The sequence below is a fragment of the Pseudonaja textilis genome, chromosome 7 (assembly GCF_049901715.1).
Source record: "Pseudonaja textilis isolate UNSWEBS1 chromosome 7, rPseTex1.2, whole genome shotgun sequence".
NCBI classification, from domain to species: domain Eukaryota; kingdom Metazoa; phylum Chordata; class Lepidosauria; order Squamata; family Elapidae; genus Pseudonaja; species Pseudonaja textilis.
This window is the reverse complement of record NC_141996.1, coordinates 23,095,547-23,116,237: the sequence shown is the minus strand read 5'-3', so window position 1 is coordinate 23,116,237 and position 20,691 is coordinate 23,095,547. Positions and strand designations below refer to the sequence as shown.

At 35.6% G+C, this 20,691-nt stretch overlaps 1 protein-coding gene across 10 annotated transcripts in view; it reads right to left on the bottom strand.

Annotated features, from left to right (window-relative positions):
- The window catches only part of FRY (FRY microtubule binding protein), a 184,696-nt gene that overhangs the window by 16,954 nt on the left and 147,051 nt on the right, over positions 1-20,691 (bottom strand). For 8 of the 10 annotated variants that reach the window (XM_087937235.1, XM_087937236.1, XM_087937237.1 and 5 more), the window contains 11 exons: positions 20,421-20,518; positions 20,168-20,338; positions 19,304-19,444; positions 18,029-18,208; positions 17,320-17,481; positions 16,946-17,020; positions 13,911-14,081; positions 9,830-10,030; positions 9,150-9,311; positions 7,961-8,127; positions 5,894-6,083 (listed from right to left, as the gene is read on the bottom strand). In XM_087937235.1, coding sequence (XP_087793361.1) covers positions 5,894-6,083; positions 7,961-8,127; positions 9,150-9,311; positions 9,830-10,030; positions 13,911-14,081; positions 16,946-17,020; positions 17,320-17,481; positions 18,029-18,208; positions 19,304-19,444; positions 20,168-20,338; positions 20,421-20,518 — 1,718 coding nt within the window. The remainder of the gene's footprint in view (positions 1-5,893; positions 6,084-7,960; positions 8,128-9,149; positions 9,312-9,829; positions 10,031-13,910; positions 14,082-16,945; positions 17,021-17,319; positions 17,482-18,028; positions 18,209-19,303; positions 19,445-20,167; positions 20,339-20,420; positions 20,519-20,691) is intronic. The other 2 variants (XM_087937233.1, XM_087937234.1) reach the window with 1 other exon arrangement.

The following is a 20,691-nucleotide window of genomic DNA, read 5'->3' as shown; positions in this document are numbered from 1 at the left end:
ACCCCTTTTCTCACTAGAGTATTGCTTTTCAATTTCTTCTTGCATGAAGAATTTAATCTTAGTGTTCACTAACATTCAATTCTATTTCAGTGTTTTATTATAAAGGACACTGTATATACTTTTCAAAATACTGTAGAAGATGTATTTGGACATCTACAAATTCATCCTATCAACCTCAACTCTCTTGCTTCCCCAAGTGATTAGATGTAACACAGGTGCCTTTAATGTCTATTGCAAGCCGGGAAGGTGGCTAGCCTATAGACTTAAGAAAGAAAAAGAAAAAAGAGCAATTCAACAATTGAAAGATGCTGATGGTACCCTACATCATCAAACTGAAAAGAAAAAACATATTGTTAAAAGTTTTTTTGAGGAATTATATAGTAGGGAAGATGTACCAGAGGGAAATATCCAACATTACTTAGAAGGAAAAGGGCTACCTGTGATCCTGGAAGAGGATAAAGAAGAGAAATAACATTAAGAGAACTGCAAGAGGCAATCCTGAAACAGAAAAACAATAAGACAGCAGGACCGGATGGTCTCCCAGGGGAACTGTATAAAACGCTCCAAGAAAAATTAGAAATGCAATTATTAGAACTGTATAATGAGGTACTGACGACAGCAAAATTACCTAAGTCATGGGGGGAGACATACATAACATTGATCCCAAAAGAAGATTCGGACCATCAATTAATTCAAAATTATGGGCCCATATCCCTTTTAAATGTTGATTATAAAATATTTATGTCCATAATGGCAGAAAGACCCTTAACCAGATCATTCATACCGACCAAAACAGATTCCTACCAAAGAGACAAATTAAAAATAATACCAGAATGGTATTGAATATAATAGAATATTATGAAGCAAACCCAGGAAAACAATTGGCAATGGTCTTCCTCGATGCGCAAAAGGCATTTGACAATGTTAATTGGCAGTTCATAATACAACAATTTAAAAGCATGCAATTTGGCAATACATTTATTAAATTGATTTCGACAATTTATACAACACAGACGGCCAGTGTAATAATGAACGGTGACAGAACAGAAACATTCAAGATCAACAAGGGAGTAAGGCAGGGGTGCCCACTGTCACTCTTTCTCTTTATTCTTACCTTATAAAACTTATTGGAAAACGTTAGGAAAAATGTAGAAATCAAACAGGCTTTAATTAAAAAGGAGCATTATAAAGTACAGGAATTTGCCGATGATACACACTGCTCAAAAAAATAAAGGGTACACTTAAACAACACAATGGAACTCCAAGTCAATCACACTTCTGTGAAATCAAACTGTCCACTTAGGTAGCAACACTGATTGACAATCAATTTCACATGCTGTTGTGCAAATTGAATAGACAACAGGTGGAAAGCATAGGCAGTTAGCAAGACATCCCCAATAAAGGAGTGGTTCTGCAGGTGGTGACCACAGACCACTTCTCAGTTCCTATGCTTGCTGGCTGATGGTTTGGTCACTTTTGAATGCTGGCGGTGCTTTCACTCTAGTGGTAGCATGAGACGGAGTCTACAACCCACACAACTGGTTTAGGTAGTACAACTCATCCAGGATGGCACATCAATGCGAGCTGTGGCAAGGTTTGCTGTGTCTGTCAGCGTAGTGTCCAGAGCATGGAGGCGCTACCAGGAGACAGGCCAGTACATCAGGAGACGTGGAGGAGGCCGTATGAGGGCAACAACTCAGCATCAGAACCACTACCTCTGCCTTTGTGCAAGGAGGGACAGGAGGAGCACCGCCAGAGTCCTGCAAAATGACCTCCAGCAGGCCACAAATGTGCATGTGTCTGCTCAAACGGTCAGAAACAGACTCCATGAGAGTGGTATGAGGGCCCGACGTGCACAGGTGGGGGTTGTGCTTACAGCCCAACACCATGCAGGATGTTTGGCATTTGCCAGAGAACAAGATTGGCAGATTCGCCACTGGTGCCCTGTGCTCTTCACAGATGAAAGCAGGTTCACACTGAGCACATGTGACAGACGTGACAGGGTCTGGAGACGCCATGGAGAATGTTCTGCTGCCTGCAACATCCTCCAGCATGACTGGTTTGGCAGTGGGTCAGTAATGGTGTGGGGTGGCATTTCTTTAGGGGGCCGCACAGCCCTCCATGTGCTCGCCAGAGGTAGTCTGACTGTCATTAGGTACCGAGATGAGATCCTCAGACCCCTTGTGAGACCATATGCTGGTGCGGTTGGCCCTGGGTTCCTCCTAATGCAAGACAATGCTAGACCTCATGTGGCTGGAGTGTGTCAGCAGTTCCTGCAAGACGAAGGCATTGATGCTATGGACTGGCCTGTCTGTTCCCCAGAGCTGAATCCAATTGAGCACATCTGGGATACCATGTCACGCTCCATCCACCAACGCCACGTTGCACCACAGACTGTCCAGGAGTTGGAGGATGCTTTAGTCCAGGTGTGGGAGGAGATCCCTCAGGAGACTATCTGCCACCTCATCAGGAGCATGCCCAGGTGTTGTAGGGAGGTCATACAGGCATGTGGAGGCCACACACACTACTGAGCCTTATTTTGACTTGTTTTAAGGATATTACATCAAAGTTGGATCAACCTGTAGTGTTTTTTTCCACTTTAATTTTGAGTGTAACTCCAAATCCAGACCTCTATGGGTTGCTAAATTTGATTTCCATTGATAATTTTTTTGTGATTTTGTTGTCAGCACATTCAACTATGTAATGAACAAAGTATTTAATAAGAATATTTCATTCATTCAGATCTAGGATGTCTTATTTTTTTGTTCCCTTTATTTTTTTGAGCAGTGTAGTATTTTTTTTGGAAGATCTAGAGGATACGGGAGTAAAATTAATAAAGGAAAATAAAGGAATTTGGCAAGGTCACAGGCCTTAAGATTAATAAAAAAAACCAAAATTATTGACTAAAAATTTAAAAGATAAGCAAAAAAAAGAATTAGAAGGAAAATTGGGAATGCAAAGTGTGAAAAAGGTAAAATATTTAGGCATTTGGCTAACAGCAAGATGCTCTTCAATCAAAAAAGATAACTATGACAAATTAATAATACAAATCAAAAAAGAATTGGAAATGTGGGTGAAATTACAGCTATCATTACTGGGGAAAATTGCAGCAATTAAAATGTCTACCCTACCAAAAATGCTATATCTTTTTCAAACTGTACCAATAAGATTGGATAAAACCTTTTTTAGAGAATTAAATCAAACAATAAGTAAATTTGTTTGGGATGGGAAAAAAGCTAGGATAAAAATGAAATTGCTACAGGACAAAAGAGAAAGGGGTGGCTTTGGACTCCCTGACTGGGAAATGTATTATCAGGCTGTGGCTATTGTATGGATTAAAGATTGGATGAACCTGGAAAATAGAAGAGTATTGTCGATAGAGAGTCACAACTTGTAGAGAGGGTGGCATAATTTCCTATGGGATGGGAAATGTAAACAGCATGCATATTTTCAGAGACACATGATTAGAGATTCATTAATTCGGACATGGAACAAAATTAAAAAGAATCATTATACTAAAATACTGAACTGGCTGTCAACTATGGAAGCACAAATCTACCCAAATGCAATGGATCTGGGAAAAAAGAGGAATTACAAAGACCTATTAGACACACAAGGAAGATTAAAAACAAGACAGGAATTACAGCAACAAAATATAAAGATAGATTGGTGGCCATATATGCAAATTCAGGCAAGATATCAGAACAACAAAGAACAATTTGGTTTCTGCTTGGAAAAGCATCAATTAGATAAAATTCTACAAGAAATAGAAAAGAAAATGATTTCAAGAATATATAACTTTCTACTAGATTTTAAAATGGAAGAGGAGGTGGTCTAAGAGATGATGGTGATATGGGCGAAAAATGTTGGCCACAATATAGACCTGGAAAATTGGGAGAGAATGTGGGGATCAAATTACAAACTAATTACATCCACAGCATGCAAGGAAAATCAATACAAAATGTTCTACAGATGGCACCTTCCTCCCGCTAGATTGGCAAAAATGTTTCACTCAGACCCAAATTGTTGGAAATGTGGAAAAGAAAAAGGCACTTATTTTCATACCTGGTGGCCATGCCAGGAAGTGAAAAAATATTGGAATACAATTAGACAATGGATAGAAGAAATCAGAAATTGAATTTAATCCGGAAACTTTTTTATTAAGTATAATAACACAAAAATGCAATAAAACAGATAGATATATTATGTTACATATATTAACAGCTGCAAGGATTTCGTACGCACAACTCTGGAAGGAAAAAAATAGTTCCACCGGAAGGCATGGTTATAAAAAAAAAAAAAAAAGATTGTATAGAGATGGACGGGCTAACAATGAAAATAAAAGACAGAGAAGATTCAATTCATTATAGGGCCTGGGATGCCTGGGATGAGTGGTTTAGAAGTAAAAAGAAAAAAAATGGCAATTAGGAAAAGAATGAGGGAATATCTAAATATGTAAATATACCATGGAGAAGATTGAGATGTAAGGATAAAAGATATTGATTTATAGTAAGAGTAAGATGTAATGGTAAAGGAATAAGTAAATACATATAATGAAAAATGTGAGGAGATGCAAAAGATGTCTTGATGTTGATAACAATGTATAAAGTTTTATTTTATGTTTTTAAAATTTGGAAACTTAATAAAATTGATTTTTAAAAAAATGTCTATTGCAAGCATACTTTAAAATCCCAGAATGATAATTCTGCCATATTTTCAACAAACTTTATCTAGTCTTCTTGAAAACATGCAAAGGGTCCTCTGTTTCAAAACAATTTAATAGTTTTAAACAACAGGATTCATGGAAGTGATTTGCCACTAACCTTTTTCTCCCAAGATTCATTTTACTTTATAAAATACTCTACAACCCTAGTGCTACCAACTGTTTTGACCTATATAAACATAAAAGGTTCTTTTCTTTATAAAGATATGAAAGAGCAAAAGATAGAAGAAAGAAGAGACTGCAGAGCCAGTTCCTAAATCTGAAATTTGACTATTTTAAAGTTCTGTCACTTTAATGTATGAAAACTCTTCCCATAGAATTGGGGTACCTAAAAAAGTAAACAGGGAAAAAACAGAAAGAAGTAAACAACTATAACTATGACTAGCTGAAGTAAGCCACACTCATAAAACCTATAGGAACAATCCATCTTCAGAAATATATGCTTCTCTTCTGAATCTATCTACTTAAACCAGAATAAAGGAATAGAAAACATTGATTGAGAATAATTAGGTTGTCTGGATACAGCAAGAAATTATTATAATGCACTGTATTCATTTAAAAGGTCCATGTAAAAACACCTTTAGGAAGGCTTGAGCATGATAGTTAGGAATACAGAAATTCTGTAAACATTAAATATGGATTCAAAGAATGAAATATAAGGCAATTCTCTTCTAGACAAGTGGTGGCTAACCTTTTCAGCACCAAATGTCGAAAAAGGAGTGTATGCATGCGCACCGGAAACCGAAAAAGCAGCTCCCTGATGCACGCATGCGGGAGCGCCGAAAACTGAAAGCTTAGCCTGGTGTTCCAGTTTCTAACGCACATTCACATGCAAGACCAGTTGGCTGGTACACGTATGTGCTCCGGGGAGCTGCTTTTCTGGTTTCCAGCACTCCTGTGCAGGCGAAGACCAGCTGGCCAGCACGTGCATGCACTCTGGGGAGCTGCTCTTCCGGTTTCCAGTGCTCCACCGCATCCGAAGTCCAGATGGCTGGAACCCAGAAGAGAAACAGGCAATGGTTGGTGTGCCCAAGAGATGGCTCTGCATGCCACTTCCGGCATGCGTGGCATAGGTTTGCCATCACGGTTCTCAAGAGTTGTACTACAAATTATAAGCTTTTTATATTTACCCAGCATTGATCACATAGGATTCTAGAACAATTTCCTTACCTTAAACAGGGAGGAAAACACATGAAAAGTATAAACAGCACAAGAGCCATCTGAGTCACACATAAGCTGGTTGATATGACTACGCCAAGCTTCTTCTGCAGCATCACAGGCAGTAGGTTGAAATGCAGCCAGGATTGCAGAAAAGAATGGGGAAGGTGGGGGTGTAGCAGTGCGGTCACCTTCACCAAAACTGTAACAAAGAAAATCTTAAAATGTTAGTTAAGGACAGATAATGTGTTTAAAATGTCTTGGTTTTCATACATATACAATCTTAATGAATTTAATTATTTGACACAAATCATTAAACTCTGTCATGTGTACGTTTTTCAATTCACACTGGTATATCTATGATTAAAGCTCTGCCTCTTGAAGTTTTTGTTGCATTTTTAAACATTTCCTCTTAGCTTTATTTTAAGAAATAATTTTCATTTATTTGAACCAGTTTACTATGTTTTGCTATCAGTGGTGGTATTCTACCGGTTTGGCCCGGTTCGGGCAAATCGGTAGTAAAAAATATTGCCGTTTGGCTGAACTGGTATTTCTTTTCTTTTTTTTCTCCTCCTAATGAGCAGCTGTTCCAACGATCAGCTGTGCTGGGATCCTCCTCCTCCTCCTCGTTCCTCTTCTTCTTTTTGCAGCATCCAACCGCTACCTCAACGCCCAATCTCATCACCACCCAGCACAGATAAACTCCATGACCAAAACATTAATTGCCAGAACCAAACGCCTGGCAGACAAGACATATACATATAAAGACTGAACTATGCACCCTGGCCAAAGTAATGACAGCCAATGGCTTCCACAAAACAAAATCACAGGCCTGATCCACAAAAACACACTGAGACATAATAGAGACCTAGAAGAGGAACAGACCTATGGAACAGCTGTTCTTCCCGACATAAGAGATACAACAGACAAAATCAGTAAGATACTACACAGGCACCACGTCAAGATTGCCTTCAAAACAGACAGAAAAATAACAGCCATCCTAAGAAACGCCAAAGATAAAATTGACCTGAAAAACCAAGGCATATACGAAGTCTCCTGCGCATCATGCCCTGCCACATACATTGGACAGACCAATAGAAGAATAAGTACCCGCCTTGATGAACACAAAAATGCAGTTAAAAAGCTGGAACATCCTCACTAGTCCAACACATGAAAGCCACAGGTCATAGCATCGACTTCAGTGGCACCAAAACCCTAGCCACTGTAGAAAACCCAGCTACAGAATCATCAGAGAAGCCATAGAGATTGAAAAAAGACCTGAAAGCATGAATAGAAGAGATGACTCCACCAGACTGTCAATTATCTGGAAGCCTGCACTCACAAACAAACAAATCTCCACACCACAAGCCAAGCAAGCACCTGGGCACAAACAGACCCCCCCGATACCTCCAGCCCAAACACAGCCCACCCACCCACTCAGATGAAACCTAGCTTCCTAATAAATGATAGCCAGTCATTCACCTGAAGCCAAGCCGCGCTAAAAGCTCCCAATACACGAAACACAATGTTGCCAGCCAATCAAGACAAAAAACAGCTACAAAACAGACAGAAGATATTAGAAACACCAATCAAACAGAACACAGCAAACTCCAAGACCAATAAACACAGACCAAGACTCCTAACCAATCAGGATGAAGAATAACCCATTCTAACAAAGCAGGAGGCTAGCACCAAATTTAAAACAGAAACGGCTGCAAAGCCTGACACACAGACGAACCCAATGCACAAGCTTGATGATGGCAGATGAGATTCTGCTGAAACATCGCTACAACTTTAAAAGCACAACGATAATGACGTGGGAAAATACTCGGACAAAGCTAAATACCATACATACATGCATGCATGCATGCATGCATACATACATACATACATACATATACACACACACACGCACATGGAAAGAACTAATCTAAAGTCTGGAATAAAACAACTCGTGTGGAGCAAAGGTGCTGGGCAACTATGGGCCACTCACACCCACAGCCTCAGAGGGAGAGTGCTATGAACTCCAAGGGAGGGAGGGAGGGAGGGAGGGAGAGACGGAGGAAGGAAGGAACCCACCTGGCAAGTGCATATTGGTCTAGCACTCGGTCACCTTTTTCTTCAGCTTCAGTCATATCTAGACTAAAACTATCACTGTATTCAAATGCTGCTGGGAGATCATTGGTAGATCCAGATAGATCATCTTCCTGAACTGAGGTATCTTCTTCTTCTTGGGCACCTTCCACCTAAAGGAATCAGTTATAATTATAAGTAGTGCAATTTGTATTACAATTTGAGCTGAATTTAGTTTTAAATAACTTAATGAATGTGTCCCCATACTACTCCTAGAAACAATACAGTGGATTGCTCTTGCTTTGTTCCAAAATGATTTTACTTTTAAATTTCTGAGACTAGTCTACAACTCTTGGTAGCTAAGACTAGTTTTGATTACTTCCACGCCGAGACAGAGGCACTTAGGGGTGCTTATAAAGTCAAATAATATTGATACAACCAAATAAAAATTCCTTCATCAAATATGGTCATATGATATGATGTAGTATTTGTTATACAGCTGCATGGAGCTAAAATTATTCATTTGCATGAAAATTCCAAACATGAGCAATCAAACCAAAAAGTTACTATGAAGAATTATTTTTTTTCACTTAGGGCAAAGAAACGAGAAAAAACATGACAGAAGTATATGGAAGGGAAGAAAATACTGGAAAAAATGCTATCTTTTTAAGTCACAAAGTTTACTGAACATTTTTAAAAGAAAACATTTCCAAGAGAAGAAAACAGAAATCACAAGCATAACCACTAAATCTACTAAGCCCTTACTAACTTTTACTAACTTTTCAAGGTTGTGTCCACAATAAGCTTTGTTTCAGGCATTTGAGACTTACAAAACTCTACATACTGTAATCAGCATTCTCAAAGTAGCCCAAACAAGCAAAAATTGAATACACTACAGTCAGTAGCACAATAGCACTCCCACATTCAGGGGATGGAATAGAATTCATATTAACTCCCACGGACCACTTATTGCACTGCTTTATTAAAACTGTAAAAGTGTAATGCCAACGTTTTCCAGAGTATCTTGAGAAGCTTATATATTTAATTTGATGCACAAAAACATCTGACTTTGTTATATAGAACTATAAAGTGTTATTTTGGCAAACCTAAAACTATATCTTTTAGCAAATATGTATCCCTTACCACCCTCCCCCAAATCCTGGCCACTGTTTCTTGAAATTTTAAATTTATTCACCTTTGAATCTTCAGAGACCTGGAGATTATTCATTTCTGGCAAAGAAGTGTTAAAGCTAGAAGTTCTTGAACTGAAAGGAGGCGGACCTGATGTTGCTGCCTCACATGGCGTGGAAAGGGCATCAATGTGATTTGTGTCCTCAGAAGGGGAAAGTGTCATGATCTGTTAAAAAGGAGAGAAAGGGCACATTCCTCTGGGAGATGCTTCTGTGCAGGCCAAAGCACTGAATGAGAACTGCCCAAAGATTGCTCCTTTATCTGTCCCATACAAGTCTGAGTATGTGGGAGAGAGATGACATCATTTCCCCACGAACAGTCTTCCTGAAACTATTCATGATTTTCTTCTGGTGAAAATAATACAATTAATATATGTATTACTTTCATAACCACATATTTAAAAATGAATGCTGACTCCTTATGAAGTTTTTTTCTCTTTTTCTTGTAATATTCTGCTAAAAAGAGTGATATGAGAATATCTGATACAAGAGTATCTGGCAACTTTTGAAAACTCGGCATTTTTGGTCATATTTGTTGACTCTCAAAAGATGAATCAATTCAGAATATATTTACTCACTCTAAAGGTTATGGCATCCAATTTCATTTGAAATGAATTCAAAATCAATCTTTTCTCATCTTTAAATGCAGTTTTAGTTCCTAGCAGCTTAACTTAAAAGTACTTACAAGTTCTGATTGTTCTAAGATTTGACTTGTTGTAAGGTCCTCCTCTTCCGATGATTCATCAGAGTCTTCATGGTTGATTTTGTTTAGGCTGGGAATAATTCCTGAAAGCTGGCTTTCTTCCAGAAGCTGCATATCACACTTGTCCAGACTGTCAAGAGAACGCCTACGAACTCCCCAGTTGAAATTATCCATGCTTTCACCCTGCAATCATAGCAGTGCTTTATTTTCTCTGCCACTATACAACAAATTCTTCCTACCTGACATTTAAAAAACATTTATAAGTTTGTGCATTTAAAGGAGATATATATATATATATATATATATATATCCTTTAACATATATTTTAAATCCAGAAATATAAAACCATAGGAGGGAAGCTTAATAATATGATCGTCTCCTCTAAAAACTCTTCTATTTTCAAAGCTTTAGTTTTCAGAATGTTTCAATGATGAAATTCTATTTATTTTCATATGTCTGACAATGAAGACTAAAAATTTAAAATTATGAGAAATCCTTACACTGTACACATTTAGTAAGTAAAGAGTAATGTCTGTTATGAGGGATTTCTACACATATGAAATTATTTGTTCATGCAGTTGAAAAAAGTATTTTGAGTATCAATTTATGTATACTTCCTTTACAATAACAGAACAATATCAAATCCCAAAATATTACAGAACTTTGCTCTGTCTGTCTATCTACAATGTTGAAGAACAGAATTAAAATAAAACGGAACACTCAATTTTGCATGCATAATGCAAGATTTCAAAATCAAGAGCCCTTATTTTTAATCCTGATTTTCTAAAAATAAATCTAAAAGTATTTTATGTGTAAAAAACAAATGAACATTTCTTATTTAATAATAGTTTAGGTTTTTTTAAAAAACATGTTCTATGTTTACATTTTAAATCTAGTTAACATTGTATAGTGCAATCTTACACTTACTTCCATAGAAACAAGTCTTAAAGGATTTAATTGATAATAGATTTTTTTTCAGTCATTGATGTGTTGACAGGTTTGCTTACTTCTAAAAATGAAGTATGCAAACTTGGGTCTTTATTATTGAAAACACTGAAGATCTTTACAGTTAGCTTAAAACGTGAATGAATTTGATTAATAGCATAATATTCCAATATTCCTTTTTTCCATTTGTGGCACAGTGTAACATTAACAGACTGCTCTTATTATTTGTCTATATGTGGTCGATAGGAGTCAAAAACAACTTGATGGCACATAATCTCATTATTTGTGCAAGTGAATTGAAAGGTACTTTTTGGGAGCCCTTTATAAAGTAACATTTTAGAAGATTTTAAGCTGTGCTAATCTAACAGTGTGGAATTTCTTACAGCATTTGTTATAATAATAACATAAAAATAAAATGAAAAGGTTATACTTAGATTATTGCTATAAATATTTTCTTCCTGCAAATGTTTCCTACTGTCATCTGTCAAGACAATATGTCAAAAAATATATTGCTTCTTTTGCTATTCTCATAATTGCTATCACAGAAATAGAATTTGACAGGATCTCCTAGGGCCTAGGCAATTGTACAAAACTCCCAAGGATCCCTGAAATGCTAAGACAGTTCTGGAAAATGCAAACACTACATTTCCTACTGCCTCTCCTAATCATTATGCAAGAATTAAGTTATAGATAATTTATTGTTTTACAAATACCCTGTCATATTTAAACCACAACCAGAATATACAAATGGGTTAAATTTGATCTTGTCAAAATCATGATTTCACAATGGATGAGAATTGTGGTCTTACTGTGGATATTATAGAAACCTTGAAGCACTTTCCTTTGAATTCTAATACATTTATAAACCTGTGCGTAAGTATAAAACTTTCATACATGTAAACAAACATACATATACTGAAAGAGCAGTTCAGTAAATATTATAGGATACAAACAATGCATTACATTTACTAGCACATTAGTTCAAATAGCATTATCTTACCTGAAGTTCCTGAATAGCAGATATAACAAATAGGAAACAAATAAAGAAAAGCTTGTGTAAACATATTTGATTTAAATATACTTACAGTCATTACTGCAGCTGACCAATTTATTCCTGTATTTCATTTTTAAAAGCTTAAAATACTTTAACATTGGTTCGAACAACAAATTAAAATACTAAATCACTTTTCTCTTAACCCAACTAAATTTAATTCATATTCACATAAAATTAAGCTTAAAAAGTGGAAAGAAAATCTAGAACAGATTTAATTTGTTGACATTAATTCATTTCTATATCTTGTAAGATCAGACCTATTAAAGCTACATTAAGAAAATGAGCCAAATTTAATACACTAACAGGGAGGAAGACCTAATGTACTCAGAGGGACAAGAAGGAGACATGCATAGGATTTTCTTGAAAACCAAAACACAGTTACCTTCTTCCCTGAAACAGAATCTGCTTTTTATTTTTTATTTGTTAAGGGCAAAGAAGTTAGAGTCAATAACAGGAAACATATTACAACACCACCTAGCAACGTTGCTATTGTTACTGAACATGTTTTTCCATTATACATACATCCCACTTTGTATCCTGACATCTACTGTCCCACTTGAAGTATAGGCTCAATATTTAGAATCCTAATTATCAATATCTCATATTGATAATCCTTGAAAAGATATTTACAATTTCAGGAATTATTCAGCAGATTTGGCTCTGAGTTTTGCTATCAAAAGAAGAAAAATTGTACCATAATTCCTGTTCTAATTCCAGATCAATTCTTTACAATTCCTTGCAACTTTTTACTTACAAAACATTATTGTTATTCCAGCAAATATATTTTCTTTAGAATGCTTTGTTAAAATGTTCCAAATTTAAACACAGCACAGTGCAAAAGCTGGTTTTTATTTCAATGTAATTTATTTCCAGTTCAGCTCATCAAACTGAAGGAGAATAATATAATTCATAATCAAGCAGCTTGGTAGTGATGGATATGCTTCAGACCCTGCTAAGTAACTAGTATCAGATGCTCCTTTTTAAAGCAAGGAACCCTCTCTCATCATTGACATTAACAATCCTGCTGAACAAGTTTCTGAACACCAAATTGTTGCTACTACTCATCCCGTCTCTCACTACCCTCTTAAGAACAGCCAAAATCTGACCTGTTATGTAGAGGATTTTTATCTTTAATCTAGTAAGAGGATTTATTTACAGGATTGAGGTGAGGCTCACAGGTGATATTGCCTGCCCTAAATTATTCCTTATTTTATGAATCTCCTTCCTTTCCTACATCCACTGCCTGTTTTTCTTTGCAGAAGGGAATGGGGCAAGATATTGTCAGATCACTAAACAGTGTTCTTTAGTACCAAATGCTGATCTATTCTCTAGTTTACCAGTAATAATTATTTCTAGAGAGAAGGGGACCATATTAACTATAAAAATATTATTTAGAAATAAAATAAAAACACAAACAAGACCATGCCAATTAAATGTTGCTAGTGATCTGCTAGCAGGCCTTTTCAGCAACTTCAGTTAAAACAGACAAGCTTTTACCTGCTGAGACATAATTACAGGCCCTCAAGCTCCTGTTTTTCTTCTACAGACCACCAGGCTTTCTAAGTGCACTATCTTAAGGCAGCAGAAGCATTAAAGATTTACACAGAGAAAGCTTTAGCTTTTTGGAAAGTCATTGATGAAATTGCCAGCTTTTAAAATCGTTATGCAATAGGTTTATGAGGCATGTGTTCAGATTATCAATCAGCATGTCAGGCAGATGGTTAAGAATGGTAAAAGTACTGTGTTTTATTTTAATGTATGGAAAACAAACTTTTAAGCTTTAATTTTACTATTAGAGTAGTTTATTAAGCTCTAACATTGTGCTAAGGTTTCCATGCGGGGCAGCAAAATATCATGACCCTTAAATATATTTGGCATGGTAACCTGCCAAATGTTAGGTCCTTTTACCCCCTACTGTTAAAAACTATATGAAAATGTTCATGCAAAATCAAGATTATTGCTACTCAGTTATGCACTTACTAAAATATAAATACAACACTACCGCGAAGGGCAAATATGGGGCTTAATCTATGATAAATTTATTTCAAAAAGAATGTACCGTACCTCACCATCTTCTAATTCCACATCTAGGAAATCAAAATCTCTAAAGACTCGGAACTGTTGCTCGCTGTTAGAATCATCCATATTCTCTTGTTCACGTTGTCCGTCTTCTGAAGCTACCAGACTAGTTTGGTGCTCAATCAGGTCCAAATCTCCACAGGAAGAAAAAATGACCTAAACATTGAAAAGGGATGACTTTCTTTTAAAAATTCTTCTATGGTTCCTTCTACTAGCCTTAAAACTAATGGACTATTCAGAAACAGTATTTTCAGTACACATCTAATTCCTTCAGAGAGTATTTTTAGAATACTCTTTTTTATTATTTATGTTGGACAAGTGCCTTCAGATTAAACTTGAACAAAGGCACAACTCTGAACTGTAGCAATCCATCCAATTACTTCCTAATGGCTGCAGTACGATGTGGCCTTAGTTTATCCAAGCATTTATAGAAACAAGATACAACTACAAAAATAAGCATTCAAGGAGCTTCATAAAATCAGCCACTCCCCACAGTTGTTCAAGTTAAAACATGTGGATTACTTATAAAGCATTTTAGTTTTGCTGACCTAGTTTTTAATTTTGATTTTATTTGCAGAAAAATGCAGAATTGCTTCTTGGTAGATAGTGATCATAAACTATCAGCAAATAAGTCAAATGAAAAAAATAGGTATGCACTATCTATTATTCTACTATATGTTTAACTAGTCTAGATGCTGATCCTGACATTCCCTACAGCAGGAATTTTGAGGGAATACAGTCTTACTATTGTATAACTCCTGAAACAAAAAATAAGGCTGTTAGGAATATAAGTCACCTAACAGGTATTTGGGTTAGAAATATATAAACCAGGATAAACATTTTAGTACTATATATTTAAGGGAATGCAAGAGCATGCAATTGGGTGTGGTTTCTCAAACAGCCATTAGATGGAGCCAGAAACCTGGGTTGTTTAGTCTGAGTCTCAGAAGAGAGTGTGAGTGTATCTCTGTTTCTGTTGGAAAGTACCGTATATACTCGAGTATAAGCCGAGTTTTTCAGCACATTTTTTGTGCTGAAAAACCCCCCCTCGGCTTATACTCGAGTCAAATTCCCTCTGAAAAAAAAATAATGGTGTGGAGCTCCGGAGCTGGGCAGCCGCTTCCCTGCTTCTGTGTTTCCTTTGCAACTTGTAAGCATAGGGGTAATCGGAAGCAGAAAAGTTCTTGCATGAGGATATAGTTTTTTCTTTATTTAACTGTTTTTGGGGGGGGGGGGAAATCCCACCGTCATGTGAGAATGCTCAGACACGAAATCTATCCGCCTGAAAATAAGTGTGTGTGTGTGTGGGGGGGATTTTAAAAGAGGGAAGACATAGGGAGAAGGCAAAAGAGACGGAAGATCCTTCAGCCCTAGCTACTTTCAGTCTGCTCGGGAGGAGGAGGGGGAGGAGGAGGCCATTTTTTTTTTTTCAGAGGGAATCTCACTTGAGTATAAGCCGAGGGGGTTTTTTTCAGCACAAAAAATGTGCTGAAAAACTCGGCTTATACTCGAGTCAATAAGTTTTCCCAGTTCTTTGAGGCAAAATTTGGTGCCTCGGCTTATATTCGGGTCAACTTATACTTGAGTATATACGGTATTGCCTTTGCTCCATTTCTTCTAATTGACTGATATTACTGGATTTAATCTAAGTCTGATACTGAACTGTTTTTGACACTGGAATTTGATATTTGGATTATCCCTGGATTGAAAACTGACTGATTTAACTTGTGAATGACTTTGGATTACTTATTTTGGACTTTGCTTAAACCTTTCTGGAAGTAAAAACCTACATTTACTGTACAGCGTATCTGTGTGCTCTGTGTGTATTATTCCAACACTACTCTCTATACGTCTCCCTGTATGCGCTCATTCTCCTAACGGGGAATTACCTCAACAAAGGCAATCCCAATATTTCAGATATTTTCATTTTTACAATTTCATTTACTAGAAATAATGTAGATTTGCACTTTAAAAATAAGTGGCATATAGAGTTCTCAAAGGAAGTGTCAGTACAAAATAAAAGACAATAATAGGATAAAAATTAACACAATGTGTTTTATTAAACTGCATTTAATACCGGACAGAAGAATTTCTTATCCAATTTTATGCTGGATAGTAGAGATAGAAAGGGACTGATGGGATGACATGAAATACCCAGGCAATTTTGTCTTACATGCATTTATGGCTTAAATATGATAGAACCAATTAATTTTTCTACAAACTAATGCCCTTCATAGAAAAAATATATTTCTTTATGTACTTTATTTATTTGAACACCAGACTGATTGATATATTGACTTACTGTCAAAATGTAAATGTAAAATTATAAAAATAAAACAATTAAATAAAACAATGCCCAATAAAACAATGCCCAGCCCCAAAATACATAATATAAATAAGTATACCTTGAAGGCCTTACAGAAAAGTTTTAATGATGGCTTTTTTGGAATGATATTCATGTGGGGTAACAAAATCCAGAAGATGGAGGGACAATCCAGAAAAGCATTGCTGCTGACCACCAGCATTTTGGCATCTCCTATACATGAGGAACACTTAACATCTATAATTTTGTTAAAGCTAAATGATGGGCTGTTGCACGTGCAGGAGATAGTCCTCATTAATCTCAGAGTCAGAGTTGGGCTTTGTATATTTAAGACAATAATTTGAATTGCATCCATGCCCTACTGGAAGTTATTGCAGCATCTGCAACACTGCTGTTATATAGCTAGAGCAGTTCTCGTCTGCTGGCATCTAAGATATGCTAGAGTCCATGAAAAGTACATTATTATTCCAGTGATAATGAGGGCGTAAGTCCTCAGTATCAGAGCCTTCCACTCTAGATAGGCTCACAATGGGCACCTTAGCCGAAGATTGTCAAAAGCCAACATGTCCTCCACCTGCAAATCTAGTGGGAACCATAAGTTCAGGAAGACTATGTCAAGCAAATGAAAGACAGTATCTGAAACTGAAGATATAAATTAATTGTGCATAAACAATATAAAAAGAAATATAAAACTTACTGAAGGGTTTTTGCTCAGACCAACCTCTTGACCACAAAGACTAAGAACATGCACCAACTTTTCTTTTGTTCTTTTCTTAAAAAAAATAAAGGTGAAAGAAGATATTTTTAAAAATAATATTATACATATGGATTATTTAATAATAAGAGAAAAAGTAGGAATGCTTGTAAAAAAAACCCATAACCCCGGCTCTAATTCTTCATAATTTTAATTAGTTAATTAATTACTACCATTTAATCTGACAAAATATTACTTTGGTGCAATTTGGATTCTCTGTATTTCAATACTTGTTAAACAATATTTCTGAACACCAATAATTAAATCTAAAGTGAACAGAACAATCCACCATTACAGAAAATCAGTAAGAATATTACCTGAGAATACTGAGGTCTCTTCCAACTAACAGGCACAAGGACATTGGAATTAGACCCCGAAGATGTTGAAGAGGTGCTCCGTGTGACAGGCATTATTCTATGTTTTCCATCACGACCCGAAGAAGTCTGCAGCTCATCATACCGCTTGCCAATAATTGGTGTCTTAAAGTAACACATCAATAAAAATTAAAATTTACATATATTATTCCAATAGTGCATATAGCAACTCTGAATAATAATTGGTTTTAAAATTCAGAAATTCTATTTTTTAAAAAAATTCTTGATTTCAACAATTTAATAGATAGTATGTGGCAGTAGATTAATTTCATGTGTATAGCATGTAGTTTATCTCTGATCTGAACATGATCTTATTGATTAAGCTTTGACTAAATTGCCTATTCTGCTTAAATGATTAGTTTGTAATATTAGTTTATAATATGAAGACTGGTGGAGCAATGGTTAAAGTGCAATACTGCACGCAAATTCCGCTCACAGCCCCTAGCCTAGAATTCGATTCTGACAGGGCTCAAAGTTAACTCAGCTTTCCATCCTTCCAAGGTTGGTAAAATGAGGATTGTTGGGGGCAATGTGCATACATTGCATGCATATAATGCTTACATTGTAAACCTGCAAGAGAAAACTATAAAGAGCTATAGGACAATATATAAGCCTAAATGCTATTGCTAATTTAATTAAGCTAATATAGTACCTCAGAAATATCAAACTGGAACTCTAAAGTTTTTCCAGGAAGTTCCTTGGATGCATTATTCCAGATACAATGTATTTCCATTTTTGAAATATCATTATGCTGATAAGAAGGTAAAACAAGACTTGCTGAGCGTGCAACCACCAATTTAAGTATATTCAGGGCTTCTCGCCAGTGAATGCTCTGTAAATAAATATTTGCACAAATATGTACATAAAATTATACAATGAACAAAAATATATTTTGTAACATTAAATACATCAGAGACTGATTGTACTGAATATATAAAATCTGATTACTCTGTAATAATAATATTTTTAAATATTCCATGTTAAAAAAACCATATACCAAATACAACAAAAAAGAAATGTTAGTAATATTACAAAATATTACCAAGGCTTCTTGTTAGCATTCTACTTGGCACAGAATTTGACATTTTTTAGGTTTTCTAAACACAGTACAGAAATCAAAACAATATTGGATATTTTGAGAAGATTCCCAGATTTATTTTATTTTCTGGAACAATAAAAATAGTAAATGTTCTATCAACTCTACTGATTAGAGTTTATTATTTTGTACAATAACAAGTTTAACATAGTAAGCTGAGGAATATAGTGAGCTCTTTGCCCATTCTATTTACTGTTTTTCTTTATTTTATCATTATTTACCAATGTCAGGCACATTTACCATGCCAATTTAACATACAAGTATTTACTGGAAACTTTGGTTTTAACAATTCTTAAATAAAGTAACAATAATAAAAACAACAACATACAAAGGATCATTTCATCATATATAGTTACAGTATTTTACTAAGCCATCAGGCAGCCATTAATGTCATATTTGCCGATAATTAACATCTGTCATCTACTGTATTTATTGCCATAGTTGCCCATTATTTTGTTCTTAACTTCCTTGCAGCTTGTACAAATCACACAACTTGCTACATTGCAAAGTTATCAGAATCTGCTAGAAGGAAACAAATTTCGCTTGGTGAAGTTCAATAACCTTTCGGTAATGTAGAAGAGGAATTTAATTGGTGCAGGATTTTCTACTGAGTCCCACAATGTACCTGCAGATTTAATTACACTGTGATTATTTCTGATATACATTGCAATACCAAGAAAGACATGGGCAAAGTGCTAATCCTCCATTTATTTAACGATGTTAAATGAAAGAAGAATAGTGGTAGATCTTTGAGACTGAGAGACATGGGAAGAAATGAGTGAATTAATATTGGTTTCTATACAAGTACTATGAGCAAAATACCATACTTACTTGGACATATTTTTCTATTGTCTTTAGTACTTCCATGTTAAACTGTTTAACAGGTAAGTTTGATAAGTCCATATAACTAAGAAGACTATAGATTATTTGTAAAAGTGATTGCTGCATGTTAGGAAGCCCCTTTTCCAATAGCTGTAAAAAAATTAGACAAACTCATAATCTTTAAATAAGACATAATAATAATTACTGTAGACAGGTAAAGATTAGAATTTTATATTGTAACAGAAAACAGTTTAGTGTAGCAAAAATATGTGGACATCTGATATATTGAATTAGGAAACATAGATGTTAGAACTGCACACGTTTTTCCAATTAATTTCAAAAGGTTCTTCAGAGCATATATGAATGAACAAATGCAGCATCTGCTACAAGTCTTTAAAGGAGCTTTGTCTTTTCCCAGATCACAAAGTGGCTCTAAAGCTGCATTTATATTGGCCCCCACTTTGACACACTTTTGCAAGGCCCTGAAGACTTGGTTTTGGCAATGGGCCCGAGGAACCTCAAATGGCATTGAACCCAAGTGGCTTGTTTCACTGATTGTTTTCACTGGGGGGGTGGGCTGTTTTGTTTTTAATTGTTTATATATTGTATATTTATTTTTGTAAGCTGCCCAGCATCAATTAGAGTGAATGGGCAGCCATACAAATTTTCTTAAATAAATAAATAAATTTAAAACTGCTCCTGTTCCAAGGAACCTGGAGCACTGCACAGCCTTATTGGCTATAATAATCACTACCTTTTTTTATATCATAAATAATTTCTGTAATGTGTATTTAGACTCGGTGTTGTTCTAAATCTTTCAGGAAATCTATTGTTAGAACTATGAGAAGAATGGATGAACTTATTAAAACATACCTCAGCAAGATAAGTAATCATATTCAGAGTAGTGTCAGTAAATGCTTCATGAAGGTAACGGCAAACAACATTCACCCAAGTTGCACAATCTCTTGTATAGCTGTGTGTTTTATACAGAGTCATGACATGTGCAAGATTTGACAACTTTGGGTTCTTTTCTTCTAGACAGACCTAACAAGCAAACGACAACATACATTAAAAAAAAGGAAGCACTGGATTTAATAATATCCACATTAAATTAAACATAAAGTACCTGAGCAATCCTCTCTGCTATATCCTTGCAGAGCTGATTTGGGCCATCAAAGTGCTGAATTAAATGAGGCAGAAGGCATAAAACGTTCAATGGAAATCCTGGCATTAAAAAATAGAAATAAACATAAATGTGAAGCTGTAATGTATTACATGATAATAAATGAAACCGATTGAAAACATACATTATATATACCAAAATACAATCCATGTCTTTTCTTAATTCTGATTATGTGAAAATAATAATTGGGTACTTTCAGTCGTTTGTCGTTTCA